This window comes from Periplaneta americana, chromosome 15, assembly GCF_040183065.1.
Source record: "Periplaneta americana isolate PAMFEO1 chromosome 15, P.americana_PAMFEO1_priV1, whole genome shotgun sequence".
Classification (NCBI taxonomy): domain Eukaryota; kingdom Metazoa; phylum Arthropoda; class Insecta; order Blattodea; family Blattidae; genus Periplaneta; species Periplaneta americana.
The window spans coordinates 155584174-155604840 of NC_091131.1; the positions used below are offsets into that span (position 1 = coordinate 155584174).

General features: G+C 34.7%; 1 protein-coding gene across 2 annotated transcripts in view; it reads right to left on the reverse strand.

Annotated features, from left to right (window-relative positions):
* Window positions 1-20667, reverse strand: part of LOC138715470 (engulfment and cell motility protein 1-like) — a 135707-nt gene that overhangs the window by 14430 nt on the left and 100610 nt on the right. For both annotated transcript variants that reach the window (XM_069848404.1, XM_069848405.1), the window contains 2 exons: window positions 16176-16457; window positions 5151-5323 (listed from right to left, as the gene is read on the reverse strand). In XM_069848404.1, the coding sequence (XP_069704505.1) occupies window positions 5151-5323; window positions 16176-16457 (455 nt within the window). The remainder of the gene's footprint in view (window positions 1-5150; window positions 5324-16175; window positions 16458-20667) is intronic.

A 20667-nucleotide genomic window follows, 5' to 3' on the forward strand; every position in this document is an offset into this window, starting at 1 on the left:
TTTAACAATAAAACAAAACAAAATTCCATTAACTTTTAAAAATACATTTCAACAATAGAGATTTAAACACATGTTCAGTAATCCCTTTAACATCAGAGTTATTTGAAAATTAGCAGTCCTATCAACAATGGGAAAGTAAGTTACAAAACTGTATTAATTTAATTTAAAATTTTTAACAGACTTCAGTTGTGCAGCTCAACAGTTAAATGCCAGTCAGAGTACACATAGGTTCAGTTTTGTAAATCATACTATAAAGACGGTAAATATGCCAAAAGTACGTCATTCAGTCAATTTAAAATCAAAACTAACAAGTTACATTTCAGAATTTAAAGAAGATGGTTTATCAACTGACAATAAAATATTATTTTGTAATTTGTGTCAGTGTGCAGTATCATCTACACAAAAGTTCCTGGTGCAACAACACATTACAACAAACAACTAAATTCCAAGCAGAGACAATTGTTTTTAACACAACCAACAACATCGAATGTAAGATCTGAGTTTAACATCGACCTGTGCCGTTCTCTCATCTCTGCTGATATTCCTCTCTACAAACTAAAGAATAAGGTCTTCAGGGAATTCCTTGAAAAATATACTCAACATACAATCCCGGATGAGTCAACACTTAGGAAGACGTATGCTCCATCCATCTACGATGAGACAATACAGAAGATAAGAGATGAAATTAAAGATAGTTCAATTTGGGTTTCCATTGATGAGACTCCCGACAAAGAAGGTAGACTTGTTGGTAATGTAGTTATCGGTTTGTTAAGTGAACAATATTCTGAACGAATTCTTTTACATTGTGATGTTCTAGAAAAGTGCAATAACAAAACTATAGTTAAACTGTTCAACGAAGCTATGGGTATCCTGTGGCCAAAGGGTATTATGTACGATAATGTGTTATTCTTTATTAGCGATGCTGCCCCTTATATGGTCAAAGCTGGACAAGCATTATCTGTTGTATATCCTAAATTGACTCATTTTACTTGTGTGGCGCATGCATTTCATCGTGTGGCAGAAGTGGTCAGAGACAATTTCCCTAAAGTAGATTTGTTGATTTCATCAGTGAAAAAAGTATTTCTCAAAGCTCCCAGTAGAGTTAACGTGTTGAAAGAAATGTACCCTGAAATTCCATTGCCACCAAAGCCAATTTTAACTAGATGGGGTACATGGCTAGAAGCAGTTGAATATTATGCTGAACATATAGACTCTATTAACAATGTTCTCCTTGCATTGGACTCTGAAGATGCAGTCTCAATTGATACTGCGAAAACAGTTACCTGTGACATAAGTGTGAAGAATGACTTAGCTCACATTCAGCATACATTTTCATGCATCATAAAAACGCTCAAAAGTCTCCAAAATAGGCACCTTTCACTATCTGAAAGTTTTGAAATTATAAATAGTACTGTGGAACAACTGAATCGTGGTAGAGGTAAAGTTGCAGATGCAGTAAGAGCTAAGGTGGACACTGTACTTTCAAAAAACCCTGGATATGAAGAACTACAAAAGGTTGTTGCTGTGATGAGTGGTGAATCAACAGTGAAGATTAACTTGGACTTATCCCCAGCAGACATTGTGAAATTGAATTATGTACCAGTTACTTCTTGTGACGTCGAACGCTCTTTTAGTCAGTATAAATCTATCCTCAGAGACAATAGAAGAAGATTCACTTTTCAGCACTTGAAAGAAATGTTTGTAACCTATTGTTATGGTAACAGACAATAAAAATTGTGTTTTGTTGAAACTACATTGGAAGATAAGGTACGTCCATTATATTTTTTGTTTAGTTTGATTAAAATGTACCAATATTTAACGTACATAGTCATTTTTTTATAATTTTAAGTCCATATTTAATTCCATATTTTGGTAAAAATCCATATTTAATTCCATATTTTGGTAAAAATAACTACATATATATTTACATATTTCATATATTTTTAGTCCATATAAATCCGTTCCCTGGTTATTAAACATATGACAATTAGTACTTGATACTGTCTTTTATCTAATAAATATAGTACTTTTAACTTTATATTATGTAATTTGATAAATATCTACATTGTTTTTATAATTAAATTTTTATTTTGTATATCTATGAAATATATTGCAGTAAGATCGCAACATTTGACAATGTCTATAGTGAAGTTTTTCATTCAATGACAATAAAGATTAGTATTATTATTATTATTATTTCACAACTAACTAACAACTAAGGATTCATATACATACACATACCTTATTTGTCCAGAAGATCTGTGTGTGCACCATCGTTATCATGACATAATTAAATATGACCCATGTACGACAAGACATTTTACAAAGAAAATCTTCTGTTATATTCCTGAACGCTTCTGCCACAGCAACCAGCAGATGATTAATTGCAAAATATTAAAATATTACAGGGATAACGTGACTTATGGCCTTATATACAGGATCCAAGTTATAATTTTTATAACAAGTCTTTATAAAATTATAGAAATCGTCTTTAAAAAGAATTGTATCAAGATTCAAATGTAAATCATGATTATTTTCAACTTTTTACAATTAAAATGTGTCTGCTAATGGCTTCATTGCCAAATGCAAGGCACTAGACAACAACAATTAAAATGTTTCTAAACTTACTTTGCATATTTTAAATTAAAATGAAGGGTCCAGGGGAAAAACACGTCCAGTCCAAATTCAGTTACTTTCATATTTTAATTCAATCTGGCAGTTAAAGTTGAGATCTTTAAGATCTCTTAATCATACAGGGGAAAAATTCGCATGGCTTCAAATTATAAGCATATTAAGAAAAGACTTATACAGGAAGAAACTGTCAGTTCTGCAAGTCTGTCCTGAAAAATTTTCAAAATGTGACTAAACGTGTTTTTTTCCCCCTGGACCCTGCAAATATTTTACATTTTTATCATTCATAATTGAATGAATGAATAGCCAATTTGTCCCTGAAGGACTAAGGCCTCCTCTTGCGAGAGGCAAATCGGTAAGACACACGGGAGCTAGTCTGCATAAGTGGTTAGCTTCATTGGAATTTGCTCAATTCTGGGCAGTCACTGGATCACTTCCACACTTCGTCTGCCGCTGCGGTCTCGTGCAATTCTAGTCCAGTGTGCTCCTGTTTTCTTCTTGAAGGCGTCGTCCCATCTTGTTCCTCGTCTGTCTCGTCGTCTTTTGCCAGTGCAGGGGGTCCGCATTGTAGAAATGTATGCCCATCTGGTGTTCTGGAGCATCTCCACGTGTCCTTCCCATTTCCAGTTCAAGTTGGCGGCTCGTTAGGATACGTCTTCCAATTTGCTTATTTCCCTTATCCTGGTGTTCGGTACTTTGTTTTTAAGAGATAGTCCTAACACTTTCCTCTCCAGAGAGGAGAGGGAGGGCTAGAGAGAGTATATAAGTGAGTAAATGAATTAAATAAATAAATAAATAAAAGAAAAGAAACCACAATGGTGTTTTGCTAACCAAATAATTTCAATCATTCTAATATTTCATCAGCAATATCATTTTCAGCAGAGAAATTTAGAAATAAGAGTTCTAGAACGGTAAGACCAGTATATTTACAAATGTTAATCTATGCGGATGATATAATTTTAATAGCATAAACACCTGAAAGGCTACAACACATGCTGATGGAATGGAACGAAGAGTTAATGAGAAAAGGGATGCGGATTAATGTCAACAAGAGTAAAGTAATGTGGATCTCTAAGGAAGATAGACAGGAAACAGAATTTAACATTGAATATGAAGGACAAAACCTGGAGAGAGTGGAAAGTTTTAAATATTTGGGAACAATAATAACTAGTGATGGAAGAGTAGATCAAGAAGTACTGAACAGGGTAAAGAAAGCAACATCAGCATACTATCAAATAAGTAATACAATAGTTGGGAAAAAAGAAATAACCACTAAGACAAAAATACAGATATATAATTCAATAATTAAACCTATAATCCAATATAGTACCGAAAGCTTACCACTCTTAGATAAACATCGAAGTAAATTAACAGCAGTGGAAGTGAAATATCTTAGAAGAACTGTAGGAAAGACCAGAAGAGATAGGATAAGGAATGACAGGATAAGAAAAGAAGTTAAAATGAGAAAAGCATTAACAGAGGTGATTAATGAGCAGGGGCGTATTTTGCGGGCTACTGGGGCTACCGGCGGTAGCCCAAGGAAATTACAAAAGAAAAAGTTTATAATATAACATAATGTAATAATTTTGTATTATTAGTTTTACCATAGTCATTAAAATTAAAGTAATTGTTAGATATATTTTGTGTAATAATAGGGTCAGCGGTAGCCCAAACCCTTTAACCAGTATACGCCACTGATGAAAGGCAGTTGAAATGGTTTGGGAATGCATATTGTATGGGAGAGGAAAGGAAGGTTAAACAGGTGATGGAGATGAGAGTGGAAGGAAGAAAGAGAAGAGGAATACCAAGGATTAAATGGGAGGATACAATAGAAAGAATAGGCCAACAGAAAAGAAAAACAATGGTAGAGATGAAGAGAATGTGTAGAGACCGGGAAAAATAGATGAAATGGACAGAGAGAGGTGAACCCGACGCTTAGCAGCAGAAGGGACTGAAGAAGAAGAAGAAGAATTATAGAACGGAATTCCAGCAACCGGTATACAAGTAGGCCTGTTGCATTTTCTGAAAGACCCATCTACAGTAGAATCCCTCTTAAAGAGAACAGGCTAGTCCTGAATACGAGATTTTGCTGGATAATTTTATTGAATATATATTTAAAACAAAATTACCTGTTCGATTTTATGATACCACCTGTTGAAACTGCAGCCATATGAAGCTTATTTCTCAATCACTTAATCGTAACTAAATAACATAACAATTGTGTGGATTTTCTTCATTAAAACGCATCACACAACACAAATAATACACTAATTTTAGGTTCGAATATTCACTGAACATGAAAGTTCATGCGAACTTCCTAATGTGGCAACACTGACGGCAAGGCTGTGGCAACGTAGCAGATTTAAACATCTTCCCTCTGTGCTGTTGTTTTGGTATTGCCGGTTACTGGTACAAGGTATTTTGCTGTACTTACTCCCAGTTTAATCGTTAAAGTTGACAAAACTTTCTGCAGTTTCGTATGCTCTACAAATTATATAAAGAATGTAATTCGAACTCACCTTAGCTCTCTTACATGTGGACATTTTTTGCCAGTGACTAACATCCGAATATTGGATACTGCAACTTTGCTAGAGCAGTCCAAGATCGGTTTGTCAGCATCATCACAGTCGCCATAGTGGAATACCTTTTGATTTGTAGACAGATACACAAACCATGATTTCTTCTTTACCCTCTGAAAAACGCAGACTATATTTATCAAATTGTCGTTATTATCAACCACGTACAATCATAATAATTTAATCAGAATTTCACATTTATTTTATTCAGCAATTAGATGCAAAAAATAAAAAATACTTGTCATTTTATACAAAAGTGGTACCGGTAATGTTGTTCAAGATGTAGGTATGTTTATAACAAAAGCTCAAGAAAAGCTTAGAAATGTTTCCAGTTTTCTACTCATAAAGGCAAAATTAACTCCAAAATTTTCTACATACACTGAATGTTATGGGAGCAAAGGATTTTCATATTAAATTTTCCAAGGAAGAAGAAAAATAAATAGCATTCAGATAAAATAGAAAGCAGTTTTGGAAGATTCAATGGTAGAGCAACTATTCCAGTTCACATTCCTCTACTATAGAAGATCACACAAACCTGAAATAGACCCTGATATTTGAAATCAATTATAAATTTTACAGAGCAATATTCAATCTCCTCAAACTGCCTACCACACACTCTGTCCCGTTAGTTCTTTCCTTATCACAGCACAGATAGAGAGAAATTCCCTTTCTTCTTCTACTGATGGAATCAGTTTTCATAACCGTACTTCCAAAGTAAGTCCTTCAGAGAAAGAGATTCGGATCAGGTGTGAACCGCCGCCTCTGTGGCTCAAGTGCTAGCATGCTGGTCTTTCATCCAGGCAGCCCGGGTTCGATCTCTGGTCAGGTCGCGATGAAATTTATTGTGGATAAAGCAGATGTTGCAGGGTACTTTCATTTTCAGGATACACCCCTTTCCCTCTATCATTCTACAAACACTATCCACCTCCCCCTCATTTCATTTGTCAATTTCAGTAGTAAAAATAGGCTGGGGCAAAATCTCGGGGGTTGTACGAGTTCCTGGTACTGATGTAGGAAGGGCTTACGGCTCCAGGCCCCTGCAGCTCATCAGGCTATTTGTATGCAGATGGGACCTAACTCTATCAGTGGCTGAGGCAGGATGGCCCACATTTCAGCTGACGATGACAGGAAGGCCTTGGAACTCCAGGCCCCTGGGGCTTATCGTCTGCAAAGCAGGACCTGGCTCTGTCAGGGTCTTAGGTATGATGATCCATCTGTCAGCATCGAATTTACGAATGCCATCTGGGCCACCTGTCGGACTTGGAGAATCATTGTATATGTAGGGCGCACAAAGAGCTTAAGCATATGGACTCATCCCAGGTTCAGTGCTCGTAAAGTCAAGCCAAGCCAAGCCAAGCCAAAATCAGGTGTGAATATAAAAATGAGCAACAAGCAAGCGAGTTACCTTGTGCCATTTAAATTGAATGTGATTCACTTCGTGGATAAAATGTATTGACATTTTTAAACTAATTTCTATAAGCATATTCCGAATCTCAGCGCTGAGCAATCTGATGGCATCACCAATGGAGCCACTGATGCTCCACCAGTGTCGCACCGGTGCCATCAGTTTGCAGAGGTGGTGGCAGTCACCATCAGCCACCATCAGTGAATCTGATTGATTCTTGTATAGGGCGGAAATTAGCAGACGAATGACATCGTGCACTGTTGTGTCATGGCGGTGTGTTCTGCTGTATTGTTTGTAATGAGCACAACGTAAAAACAATATGTTAATGGCTTATGAGCGAACATGTCAATGGACCAGTTATTACTACTGGTTCAAGAAATAAATTGTTTATGCTCTCTTTTCTTTGAACGAGATGGCAGTACGGAAATTTCGCAAAATTTTTCTAGCGTAGCACAGACAACAACTTATACAGCCGCCATGATAGCCATCGATCCTTCCAGCAGTTTTATTCCTATTTTGCTGCAGCATGACGTCATTGTTGTCCACCGGTCCGGTGAGATTCGGAATATGCTGTATATTTAGACCTACTATTACTTAACTTAAAAAACTTTATTTCCTTACTGCATTTTTACATGTGCTCAAATAGGACTTTCCGTACTTTTTTGCATTAAAAAAAGGGGGGGAAAGGGGGGTCTAAGATGCGAGTGAATATGGGAAAGTACATAAAAATTTCTCTATCTGCGAATTTATACGTACCCTTTCTGTGTCTTTTATTCCCTGATTATCTCACACAATATTATACAGCAAGTAAGCAACGGTACCCAAACTGTATCATACAATCAAGGGAACAATCTACAAAATAACATAAATAAAATCCAACTTACGTGTGGCACCATAAGGAGAATACTTACAAATAAAACAAGAAAAGACTCACAGATGAAGTTTTATAAAGTAATGGCAGTGCCAATACTAACTTGTGGATACGAAACTTTGGCCATGTATTAAGGATGACGGAAGACCGACTCCCGAAAATCGCAATGAAAGGAAAGTTGGACACACCAAGACCTTTGGGACGACACCCTAAATGGTAGAAGGAAAGTTGGACACCAACATCGGATTAAGACAGCAAAGTTGTAAAATACAGGATTTATCCTAAAACACGAGGAGGAGGAGGAGGAGGAAGAAGAAGAAGAAGGAGAAGAAGAATAAGAAGAAGAAGAAGAAGAAGAAGAAGAAGAAAAGGATACATAATGACGTACCTAGGAGTAGTAATAGATAACAGGGGAAATTGGAAATGGCAAAATGAAACAGCGATAAATAAAGGAAAGAATGCACTACAAGCAGCAGACAAATGTTTAAATAAGTGGCCGAATTTGGAAGTGAAGGATTTTCTAAATGTGTACAGGACATTAATAGAATCGAAAATATTATATAACGTTGAAATATGGGACAGTTAATTGTTGATACTGATTCTAAACGTATGCCATTTATAAAATAATTAATAGTTTTTTCACTTCTTTCCTGAAAACTCATGTATTTACATTTATTTGGGTTAAGCAACAGACAATTCTTTTTTTCATTAAGATGCAACATTATTAATATGTTTGCAAATTCGCTTCATCTATTGGATCGGATATAGTTTTGCACAGTTTTAAATCGTCAGCAAATAGAAAGCAGCTTGACTGAGTTATTACTAAGGAGTGGATTCCTATGTAATTAAATATTTTTCTTGCGTGTGATAAAACAAAATTAACAAAGTTAAAAATTCCGAATGTCAAGTTTCAAGTTTAAAACACGAATTTTATTTTACATAAAAACACATATTTTCACAAAAAATTTATGTAAATAAGTTACATATTTTCAGGAAATCTATTATAAACACATAAATCTTGGAGTTTTTTTTACTTAAATAATTTTTTTACAAGAATTTTTAAATAATTTAAAACTAAATCAATTACATCACTCAGAAATACGTTATCTTTTTAAGAATTCTTGGTTGCTTCGTGTTTCTATGGGCTATGTGGTGTATCCGTGATCCATTTTTGTAGTAGTATCGCCTCAAGTTCTGAGAACTGCTAGGCAGCATATCAGTGTTATTATTAGAGAATAAATTAACATGAACAAGAAGGAGAGATTTTACAACACATAATTAGGAATGTTTTTTGTTGCTGAAGATGATTTCATTCCACGCTTTGTTTGTGAAACACAACGGATAAGAGCTCGGGTATGAACATTATTTAATTTAAACAAATCTCTCGCCTCTCGCTCATGTCTATGAAGTGAGGAAATACATCTTGTTGTGATTTCCTGTTATCGGACCATAAGCATAAGCTGCATAATGTAGACGTGGTGGCGTTGCTATAGGAAGCTTTTCACCGACATTGTCAGTCAGTAGCTAGAAACATTTTTTTATGTTAAGACATATGTATCTTAGCCTCTTAAGATTCCTAAAATCAAATCGAGTTTAAGATCGCGTCTACAGCAATATGTAGATGAATTTAAAAACATTTTTACTACCGAGTGTTATTTTGCCAGCTATGTGGTAAATCAGTAAGTGCAGATCAGAGCTCTCAGGTAACCCAACATTTGTCTGGAAACAAGCACATTGCCGGTGCTTCACGTGTGCATTCACGGCAAAACAGTGGATGTAAAAAAATGTGTAAAGTTGCTCAAGTATTGGAGGGTGTGCCTGTAGGTGAAATTGACGGTGTATGTGTTTGTGACATTCCTCTCTTTAAATATGCACGTCTGACGTCCTGTGATGTGGAAAGATCGTTTTCACAGTACAAGTCGTTGTTCAGAGATAATGAGCATGCATTTGTGATGGAGAATTTGGAAATGACTTTTGTTGTTCATTGCAGTTCTCGGACAACTACTAGCAACTGATACTCAAGTGTGATTGGTGAGTACCTAGTAACATTTTTTTTTTTTTTCCAAGCTAAGTAAGGTATTTTTGTCATATTAAAAAAAAATATATATTTTTTTTTTATTTTTAGCAAATATTTTCGTACCTTTTTAGCACATAAAAAATAAATATATTTAAATTTTTTAGCACATAAAAATCCGCTCCCTAGTTATTACTTCAGGTATAGTAATTAATTATAAGCAAAAACAAAAGGGGGTCCTAAATCAGAGCCTTGTGGTATGCCGGAGTGACTAACAAAATACTCAGAGTGTTCATTGCAGAATGTTACATACTGTTCCCTAGTACTGAGATATGATAATATGCTCGTTAATGTTCCTTTTCTTTGTTAACAGGGGCTACATATGAACTGAAGATTTGAGTTGTATAGAAGAGTTTTTATTATTTACGAAGGTTGGATAAAAAGTAATGGCAATAGTCTTCAATATAATTGCCCCCCATGTTTACCACCTTTTGCCACACTTGTGAAAGGCATCGTACACCATCATATCCATTTCTGTTGATGTCCCGAAGTGACAGTCCTATGGCATCGTGTGATGCGTCCCTCTAAGTGGCTACAGTAAAACCCTGATAAACCCGCTGTTCAAGGGACCGGGTGTAAAACGTGTATTAACCAGGACAGCGTATTAAGCTTGTATACTAATTTTGACTTATATACAGTATCTATTAGCATTTTTCTTTATTGAAATACACGATTCATGAAAGGTAATACAGTATTACTCCATTATGTAATTACTATACTGTACGTCAAAGACATTTACTGTACAATATATACTGTACTTAATTCTTTCGAAAAAAGCCATTTATAGTTGTTTGCAGTGTGCGTGTTCTCCACATCCTCATGTTTACCATACCAGTTTCTGCGATTACATCCTCCTGACGTCGCAGCTGTAGTGATTGAGTCGCGATTTTTTATTATCGTTCTTAATGTCGATGATGGGATTCCTAATGCATCAGAGAGTTGTTTCTGAGTAAGAGTACTGTTCTCATCGTACTTTCATAAGATTTCCAATTTTTCCGACACAGAAAGGGCTTTTCGTTTAACACTCATTGAAATCACACTCACAAACACTTCAATACATAAAAGGACAACAAACTGGCCATCAAATATTTCCAGAATTTTATTACGGCCGAGTGAGGAATGTTGTTTGAGAGAGAGGGTTAGAAAGAGGGTGAGGTATTGTAACTGTGTGTAGGCTTTAACCACGCAGATAAGGAGTCGAATAAGAGAACGTAATAAGAGGGTGGGGTATACTAAGGTATGAAGTATGAAGGTTTAAATGCGCAGGTAAAGCGTCAAAGACCAATACTTTTCAGGTTAATGGCACCAGTTAGTTCAATGACCAAGATGTTTCATTGCTGTTACAGTACATTGCTGAAAATTACATAGAAAATATTCCACAAAATCAGCATATTATGCGGGACTAGAGTGCAACAAACGGGGTATTTTATAAAGGCGTTATACATGAAATGCCCAGGGACCGGACAAAAAAAAAAGCGTATTACACGGGATAGCGTAATAAGCGGGCGCGTCTTATCGAGATTTTACTGTATTTAATTTTGGGGAAGAGATCATAATCACACAGACTTATATCATGTGTGTATAGTGGACATTCCAGTACAGTACTTCCCATTGACAGCACCACAGAGGATCCATCATGGGATTAGCAGTGTTACTCCTTGCATTGTCAGGAAGAATGATAGGGGCGTTCTCAGAAGGTACTGTTGCTTTATCCTTAAAGCTGGACGAAGGTGTTGTTGCAGGAAATTGCACTAGTAGGCAGCATCTGTTCAATTACATTTTTCAGCAGAAATCTCTGAAGACAAATTTTTTCCACGTGTAAAATGGGTTTCTTTATTCAAAGGTCTGAACTAAGATCTTGTGTAAAATAGTGACGGAATCTTTCACTGCAAACCCAGCTTTCTCTAATCTTTCCTGTTTTCTGCCTTCCTCTTTGTCTCCGTATATAATCCACCATACATCTTATTGTCGTCTATCATCTGATATCTTCTTCTGCCCTAAACTCTTCTCCCGTTCACCATTCCTTCCAGTGCATCCTTCAGTAGGTAGTTTCTTCTCTCCCAGTGACCCAACCAACTCCTTTTTCTCTTTCTGATCAGTTTCATCATTAAGTTCATTCTTTCTTCACCCATTCTTTCCAACACAGCTTCGTTTCTTATTCGGTCTGTTCATTTCACACTCCCATTCTTTTCCATATCCACATTTCAAATGCTTCTAGTCGCTTCTATCCACTTCGGTGTAATGTCCATGTTTCCAGAAGTCTGCAGAAGAAGCTCCTTTTACCATTAAAAGCTTCCTTTGCCATTGCTATCCTCCTCAACTCCCATATTAAGACTAATATTTTCCTCAACAAAACTTTCAACTCAAGGAAAGATCGAGATTTAATTTATGGGAATAATGAAAACACAGAAGCCAAAAACAAACAAAAAAACGCTCGTTATTGTCACCAACACTAGAACGGAGAAATTGACGACTAATTGTATACTGGCTGAAAACTTTTGGAGCACTTTCAAATGAAGTGATTAATTATTTAAAAAAGAATTAAAGATATATCACCTACCAAACTTTCATGAGTACCACAGGGAGTAGGCCTACATGTACCACAGTTTGAGAGTCTCTGACACGTCAGTCTCGAGCCAAAGCAAGAATCCATTTAAAAGTTAACAACAATTAAACCCAGCAGCACTTTGAAGATGGTCACCCCCTGCGGTCTCCTGGGATGATTTCTAGTTTATGGGGTGCACAACGGGCCATTGTGCTTAAGTGATCCTATAATTGCTTATGTGTTCAGCTAGGATGAAGATAAGAAGGAGAAGGAGAAGAAAAAGAAAAAATAAGAAGACATATTAAGAAGTTAAGAACCAAATTTTATCACAGACAACTAAAATAATACGTTGTATATCAAAGAATGTACTGGTACTCTTCACCAAAGAAAGTATGAGCTTACTCTTGGTGGTGCAAAGTCTGTAGTCTGTAGCGCGATACACATAATAACATTCTTTGTCAGTATTTTGGTGTGGCACCTGCCTGCGGTGAGACTAAAAACCTGTCTCTCCATCTCGTCTTTGTGACTCTTGCAGTTAGTATTTAAAGTAGTTGCTATTCCTTAATGCTCGTTGTTAAAAGCATTTTAAATTCCATTGTTATTGTTAAAAAGAAAAATCACCCCATTTACAATAGCACTGTAAGATCAAAATTATAATTACCAGTATTTGTTAAACATATTGTTAAAATAAAACCACAAATTTAAAACATTCTACATTTCATTTATGGTTGGGAAGTGAACAAAAATAAAAGTAAAACAAATCATGTTGTCAATTCATTTCCTTTGTTATAAACAAAATAAAAATTAAAGAGTTTCTTTCATTTAGCTACATAATCTACACTACATCTTTGCTACCTGCATTGTTTCGAAACTCATATAAAAGAAAATTAGATTCACATTTAATAATTCAATTACGTGTTATCTTGTGTAGTCTGTGCTCTGGGTCTCAGACAATGCGCAGTGTCTTATATCAGAGACTTCTGACTATTCCAACTGGCAAATCTTTCTTTGGCTAACTATATTATGTTCTTTAGGGAAACTGGGTATTATTGCCGTGCTCTCATGGTTAACATTTGGCAGGTCTTTGAGCGGCCTCATGCATAACATTTGGCAGGTCTTCGAAATGTAATTGCATTATTGTTTTCAATTTCTTATGTCGCCGCTCCAATCGCTCGCCTAAATTTCAGTATTACAACCAATAAGCTGCTTCCATTATTAAATGACACCTACTTGTGTAATCCACGTGGACTAAAACCGAGGTTGCAATGTCTTGTGCTGAGGACGAACATTAAGGTATGTGATTAAAAATTATTATTAAAAAGTTATTATTAAGAGTTAAGAATGTCAACGTACTCGTATATGAAATAATAATAATAATAATAATAATAATAATAATAATAATAATAATAATAATTATAATTAAAATAATAGCCATTTAACAATATAACAAACTAGTGCTTATTCTTATCCAGGAAGTAGACGTGACAACGTGACGCTTAGAGTGAAACCTACAGAGCAACAATCGGTCGGCAAAATTATGTTTTAAAAGCACACCGCACGTTATTGTATGATGCCGACATGTTAAACATGAGAGTGCAGCAATAATAGTTATTTGCAGTGAAAACGCCGATTATTTATTTTCTCTTTAAAAAAATGTTCTTTAAAACAATATATATTGTGGAGGGTATGTCTGCAGATAAGCCCTTTAAATGTTCTCTTTAAACATGGCCGCACATTTAATTCATACATTCATTCTGTTGTCAGCAAACAGCTGGATACATTAAGAAGATTGATTGCTACGAGGTTATTTAGCGTCAATGAGATTGGTGACAGCAAGATGGTATTTGGCGAGATGAGGCCAAGGATTCGCCATAGATTACCTGGCATTCACCTTACGGTTGGGGAAAACCTCGGAAAAAAATCCAACCAGGTAATCAGCCCAAGCGGGGATCGAACCCGCGCCCGAGCGCAACTTCAGACCAGCAGGCAAGTGCCTTAACCAACTGAGCCACGCTGGTGGATTTTTCTTTTTAAATGCAGTTTTTCGTAAGTTAAGATTTCTCAATCTTAAGTGTGTTTTTCTCTGAAACTACTGAATCTATTTATATGAAATTTTTAAAATGTTTTCTGCAGCCTGTGTACTATAAAGTAGAGCTAAAGTTTTATTACTATCACATAATAACATAAGAAAAAAATATACTGTATATACCAGTTGAAAAAATATAAGAATTTAAATGAAAGTAAATTTTTTTTTCTGTTTCATTAAGAGTGAAATATTTAACTAAACATTGCTTTACAATTTACAATATACAGTACATTACTTGATAACTTTAAAAAAATACAAGGCATATGAGTAGGGACCGGATTTTTATGTAATATCAAGGTGTGAAATATGTACATATTCAGGTAAGAAAAATAAGCTGAATATGTACCAAAATATGTAAAAATCATGAAAATATTTAATATCAATATCTGGCAGGTATAGGATAGGTAAGACTCTCCAGTTGTGATTTCATACAGCACTCGACTTTTTTACTGCACACTTGACACATTACTATTTTTTCCATCTGTAGTGAAAGCTTCGTACATCGCAATCCACGACTTTATTTTTGTCGTTAGGGTTGAAGATACAGGAGCCATTTTAGATAGTTAAAAGCAGTAGATAAACTCACTTGCACTTTATACTGTAAGTACTAAAACTAGAGAACTGAGTGAAGTGAATGATACAACAGTATTGCAAGCACTGTTTCGCTTTACTGGATTAGGAAAAAAAAGAGATGTGGGACACATGCATTTTAGCTGCTCCCTATAAGAAACAAAGTACCTACTAAAATCTCAAACTATAGGTATTTACAAACTGTAGTTTGAAAAGTGACATTCCTGTCTCATTCAGAAGGTTAGGATTATTCCAGCCGAGAACCCTACTTTCTAATTTCTCCATATAGGTCTACTAAAATTAAAGTAAAGAGATCAAGCAATAACCTGAAAAGCTATTTATTTCAATCTTTCAACATCTTTCCAGTTTGTTCCTTTACTTCAGCTTCTTTTCAAAAGTCGACTACTTTCTGAGTGATTTTTACAATACAAGGTAGTTGTATGAGAAAGGTTGCCTTTTGTTCACTCATATTTACAGTGGGTAGTATGGGGTGAGTGCCTCTATTACTTCCTGGAACTAAGAATGTTATGTTTCGTCCCGAAATATATCCTTTCTTGCGTAGGTAAAAAGGCTTTCTAAATCTGTGTATTTCAAATTGTAAACTTCCCCAGCAGAAGTATTTTTTTTTTTCCTTTTAGAGAAGTAAAAATGAATAAAACCCCTAAATATGTAGATTCATGTAATACCAAGCCATAATATGTAATGTGGGGTTAATATGTAAAAATATGTAGCATCAGATTTTAATATATTAATGGTAATTACAAGATTCGCAAAGATTTGTTATTTATATACGGTTAGGTTGAAAGGAATATAATATGTAATTACATAAAAATCCGGTCCCTACATATGAGTAATGTGCACTTCAAGTTTGAGATACATTTAGCATAGTGGGAAAACAGATTATCAGTTAGGACCTCTGTTTCGCACTTGGATAAGAAACTAATTAGTTGTATTTTATGCCACTGAATTCAAAATTATTTATTGCATAACCATGAAAATTTTTATTCGACTCTGAGAAGAAAAAGTCCAGAAATATTGAACCAAACTTTTGTACTGAAATGCTTGAATCATACAGAAATTACTAACTAGTCTCCTTGATAAATTTCAAGAAAGAATGGACTTTCCTAGGCCTACACCAAGGAAAATATGGGAAAATAGAAAGCTGCAAGAGCATAAATTTTCAGGGGATTCAAACATCCTAAGAAGAAGAAGAAGAAGAAGAACACTAGACTACCATCAATGAAGACGTCAGCGATTACAACAATAATAACGAGAAAGAATGCAAGATAAATGAGTGTGTGACCTCATGTTGAATTTAATTAGATTTAGAATCTTGGATAAGTAGAAATTACACTTCCATTTCATTTAGTTTTTAAACAATTCTTATATATGTAATGACAACTAGTGAAGTGTTTACCTGCCCTCTAGCTGTGTACTTTGGAAATTTGGCTCCTCTCAGAAGAATACTGATGCGCTGCTGTTGAATCAACTCTAAGATAGCAACTGTTCTCTCTTCTCGCAGCTGCAGGATGGGCGGCAAATGAGTAAGCTCCCACTTCACCTTCTCCTCATGCTCTGTCTGCCATATCTCTGCAATCACACTGTACGGGAACCTGCGCAAGTGCTCATCAAGCTGCTCTAATGTAGCTGGTTTCAAAGCAAGGGCTTCCTTCAGTTGACGCTGCACAACTTGCTCCACCTGCAATCATCACACACTTTGGATAATATTAACAGAATAGTTTTCATTACTGCATCAGGTAATATTAGTTCAGCATCTTTCTTGGATGTAGTGAATAGTAATTTATTAATTTATTTACAGAAAAATAAAACATATGTGAAATGCCAAACGCATGCTTCAATCTCAGTTCTACATCTATATCTATTTGCACTTACCATATGGTATTTTATATTTATTTCTTGCTCTGGGAATAACTTGTTAGTTTTCAAGAATAATAAATTCAGTCTCTAAATTCAAAAGTTTTAAAGGGTACCAGTACCTAACTAAGAAATTAAGATATGTAAAAATAAATAGTTCTAATTAATTAATTAATTAAGTTACTTTATATCTGTATTTCTCTATTCATGATAAATATAAAATTCCAACAGATTCAATAAAAGTAAAGGAAACCAATTAAAATAATTACTTTGATCCTTTTAAATAAAAAAATTAAAAACTTCGGAAAACATATTATGTGTCTTTCTCGTGTTAAATTTTACATTACCTCATTAACATGTTTCAGCCTGTTTTAGGCCATCTTCAGAACTGGTTGTTGCTGGTCTTGGCGCCTTTTGTTTGTGTTTCCTGTGGAGGTGTATTTGTGTAGTGTAATGTGGAGTCAAAGAGAGTGTGTGTTCTGAAATTGAGTTGTGTGTTGAGAATTTCATTTGGATGTGTTTTTGTGTATCTGTATATTTCGTATTGTTCTAGTGCATTTAGTTTCTGGCTTTTTGGTTGAATATGTAGATTTTTCATGTCTGTATTGATGTCTCTGTAGGTGTGGTTAGTATTTGTGATGTGTTCTGCATATGTAGAAGTGTTTTGTGTTTTATTATGGCTGTGATGTGTTCGTTGTAACGTGTTTGAAATTATCTGCCTGTCTGTCCTATGTAGAAGTTGTTGCAGGTGTTGCATTTGAGTTTGTATACACCTGTGTGGTTGTATTTCTTTGTTTCTGTTGTTTGTGTATTGAGATGCTTTTGTGGAGTGTTATTTGTTCTGTATGCGATGTTGTAATTTAATTTCTTGAATGAGGTTGCAATCTCGTGTGTGTTCTTGTTTTCGTATGTTAATGTGATGTATTTTTTTGTGTTCTTGTGTTTGTGTTGTATTCAAGATGTATTCATTATATATGTAATAAATTACGTAAAACATTATGTTACTTTGTCATTCTAAGAAATATTTTGTCAATTAACTGTTTACGTGTAATTTATTTAGCATTATTACAATCTATATTTATGTATTATAGGTTGGGGCGAAACTTATAAATCCAGCCTTTATCCGTTAATAATTTTACTACAGAAAAAATTATCAAAAATTTGTTTAAAAAAGCAGAAAGATTACCCAACTGAATTGTTGTTTAAACATTTCAAAGTTTTCAACATTAAACAAATGTATTATTTTATTTTATTAAAATATTTTCATAGAAATTTTAGTAACTTTGAAAGGTATATACATAAATATAGAACTAAAAATACGAATTCTCTGCGTTTGTCTGAACCAAAATGTAAAACCAATGCAGCTTTTTATCATAGCATGAGTCAAGGTCCCAGATTATTAAACAAATTTTATTCCAATAATATTTCAACCACGAATCCTCTCCAAATTAATAAAAAATAAATAAAAAAAATTGTATTGGATTTATAGTTTGGGTTTAAATATATTAGACACTATTTAATCTGTATTCACTCTCAGTTTTAATTTTATTTTTGTCTGTATTGGACTCCCCTCCTGAGCACGAGTCTTACTCATTCAGGAGTGGGCTAGTTTATCTTTCATCGTGTTTATTAATTTGTATTCATTTCAAAGTTACTAGCAATAATAAGTAAATAAATAAATAAATAAATAAATAAATAAATAAATAAATAAATAAAAAAGACATTTCAGTTCATAACTAGCATCTTCTGTCTTTTTTTTTCTGAACTCCTTTTCTCATTGCAACAATTTGTGTAATTCTGACTTCATTTTCCTGTATCCTGATGACCGATGAGTCATCCTGACCACAGTGATACATTAAAGGAAAAGACACAAAATTTAGTGTTCACTTATGAAGACTGCTGATACTTTTCCAAGACAGCAATTCCATAACTTTTACTGCATGCTTCTAGGTTGTTCATGGTCTAATTACTTAGGAAATATTAATGGATGAAATAACATAGTAATAATAATCTTTATTAAACACGAATGTGTAATTACAACTTTCAGCCATTTTTATTTGCTCTGGAGACGTTGCTGAGGACCTCGCAGAGTGAGGATGATTATGGAGTATTGGTGGAATGGTGATAATGGTGAGCGGAAATGGGAGAACCCTTAGAAAAACCCTTCAGCATCTGCTTTATCCACCACAAATTCCTTTGTGGCCCAGATGGGGATCGAACTTGGGTTGCCATGCTGGAAGACAGAAAGGCTACTGTGCTCCAACCACGAGAAAGTCTCAGGGGAATGAGACGCAGTGGAGTGATGCTGTGAATGAATGTTGATGTCATAAAATGTCATAAGGTCACACACGTGGGTACTTGTATCTCTGTTAGCTATCTCTCAAAGCACAAACGATAACACTGATATAAACATTTTTATACTACCCTAGTTACAAAATTAGATCATGGTTAATTTCCTGGTCTTTTAATCTCTCCATAAAGGAAATAACATATGCAGGAGAGCGCATGGTTTTAAAACTGGTGTTATAACGGTAATATTATCTACCTACTTCGCTCCAATAGATGACGCAATAGTAAGCACATTCCTTTCACTGTTTATCTCCTGGTTGGAGAACAGTAATCACTCAGTCATGGGCGAGTGATAATAAAACATAGGTACTGGTAATCAACTTCAGTTCACAGCATTGAACTCTGACGTGTTCCATAATAATAATTTATAATTAGTGATTTTGAAGTTAGTAATATCTTGTAAAACAACAGTTTAGTACAGCATGTCATACAAACGCTGGATGACTTTTGCATAGCAAACAAACATGCTTGATTTATTGCTTAAAATTGTTGACATCAATAATACACAATATGTATATTTTGTGGTTCGATAATTAACAATTTAGCAATACAGTGCCTTCAAGCACGAAAAAAGAGTATGAAATAAACAAAACTCTATTTTCGGTAAATCGGATATTTCTGTTGATGTTGACGACTTAATCTTGCTCAGGATAGTGACCGATGTAAGGGCGGCAATGAACCTCCGGGTCCTTAAAGGCCATTTGTAAGTAAGTTGACGACTTCCAACTCAACAAAATTGCTGTGTTACGAGATTTTAGACTTCATTCGCACTCACAATCGATCTTGAAACATCGATTCCTAAAGAAACATAGTCATTGAGTTAATCTAACTCAAGAAATTCCAGTATGAATGTATTTATCGACAAGATGGATGTACGAATGAATGAACGTAGCTATCATGTCACTGCCAAGAGTTGTTTTTTGACTGTAATATTCCATTTATGTGAATTCTGTTCATTCTGGCGATCTTTGTAGAGTTATATTCATACATTCTGCATGTAAATCTCCAATTTGAAAAACCAGCAAAGACAAATCTTTGAACTATGGTATATCTACAGTGAATTAAAAATATATTCATGCTAGATCGCATTATTGTCAGTCTTTCTCCTTAACGGATGGAAAAATGAAGCTAGCAACACCAAAAATATTGTAGCTTTACTACTTATTGCGAATGGCAGAAGTTAGTTTGAAAATATTTTTCTAGAAGTCTTTTATATTGTATATCTCAAATAGCGGAAACGGAAGAAAAGTTATACGAAATCACACCAGAAACAAAGGTGTTTAGCATAATAGTATATGCACAGTGTTGGATAACACAAGCAATAGTCAAATACCTACGCAATGTTCACAAATTAGGACATTTTATTTGCAATTTGCATAAAATAATCTCCTTGCACAGCAACTAAAGTTCAAAGACATTACACATGGGAGTGCCTGGCTCCCAAATTTTAGGGGACACCCCTCAGCCAGAAAAAAAAATCAGAAAAATTGCAGTTTGTATAGCTGAAATATTTTGCAGGTATTCTTGCAATCTTTTGATCTAAAACTGGTCTACGCTATTTTTTTTTATTTTAATGTATTAGAAAATTACTAGTACTTATTTCATTGACATCAACCATTAACTTATTTATAAGGCTCATCCTCATTCTTATAAAACAAGAAGAAATAGCCTACCGGTACCTCCTC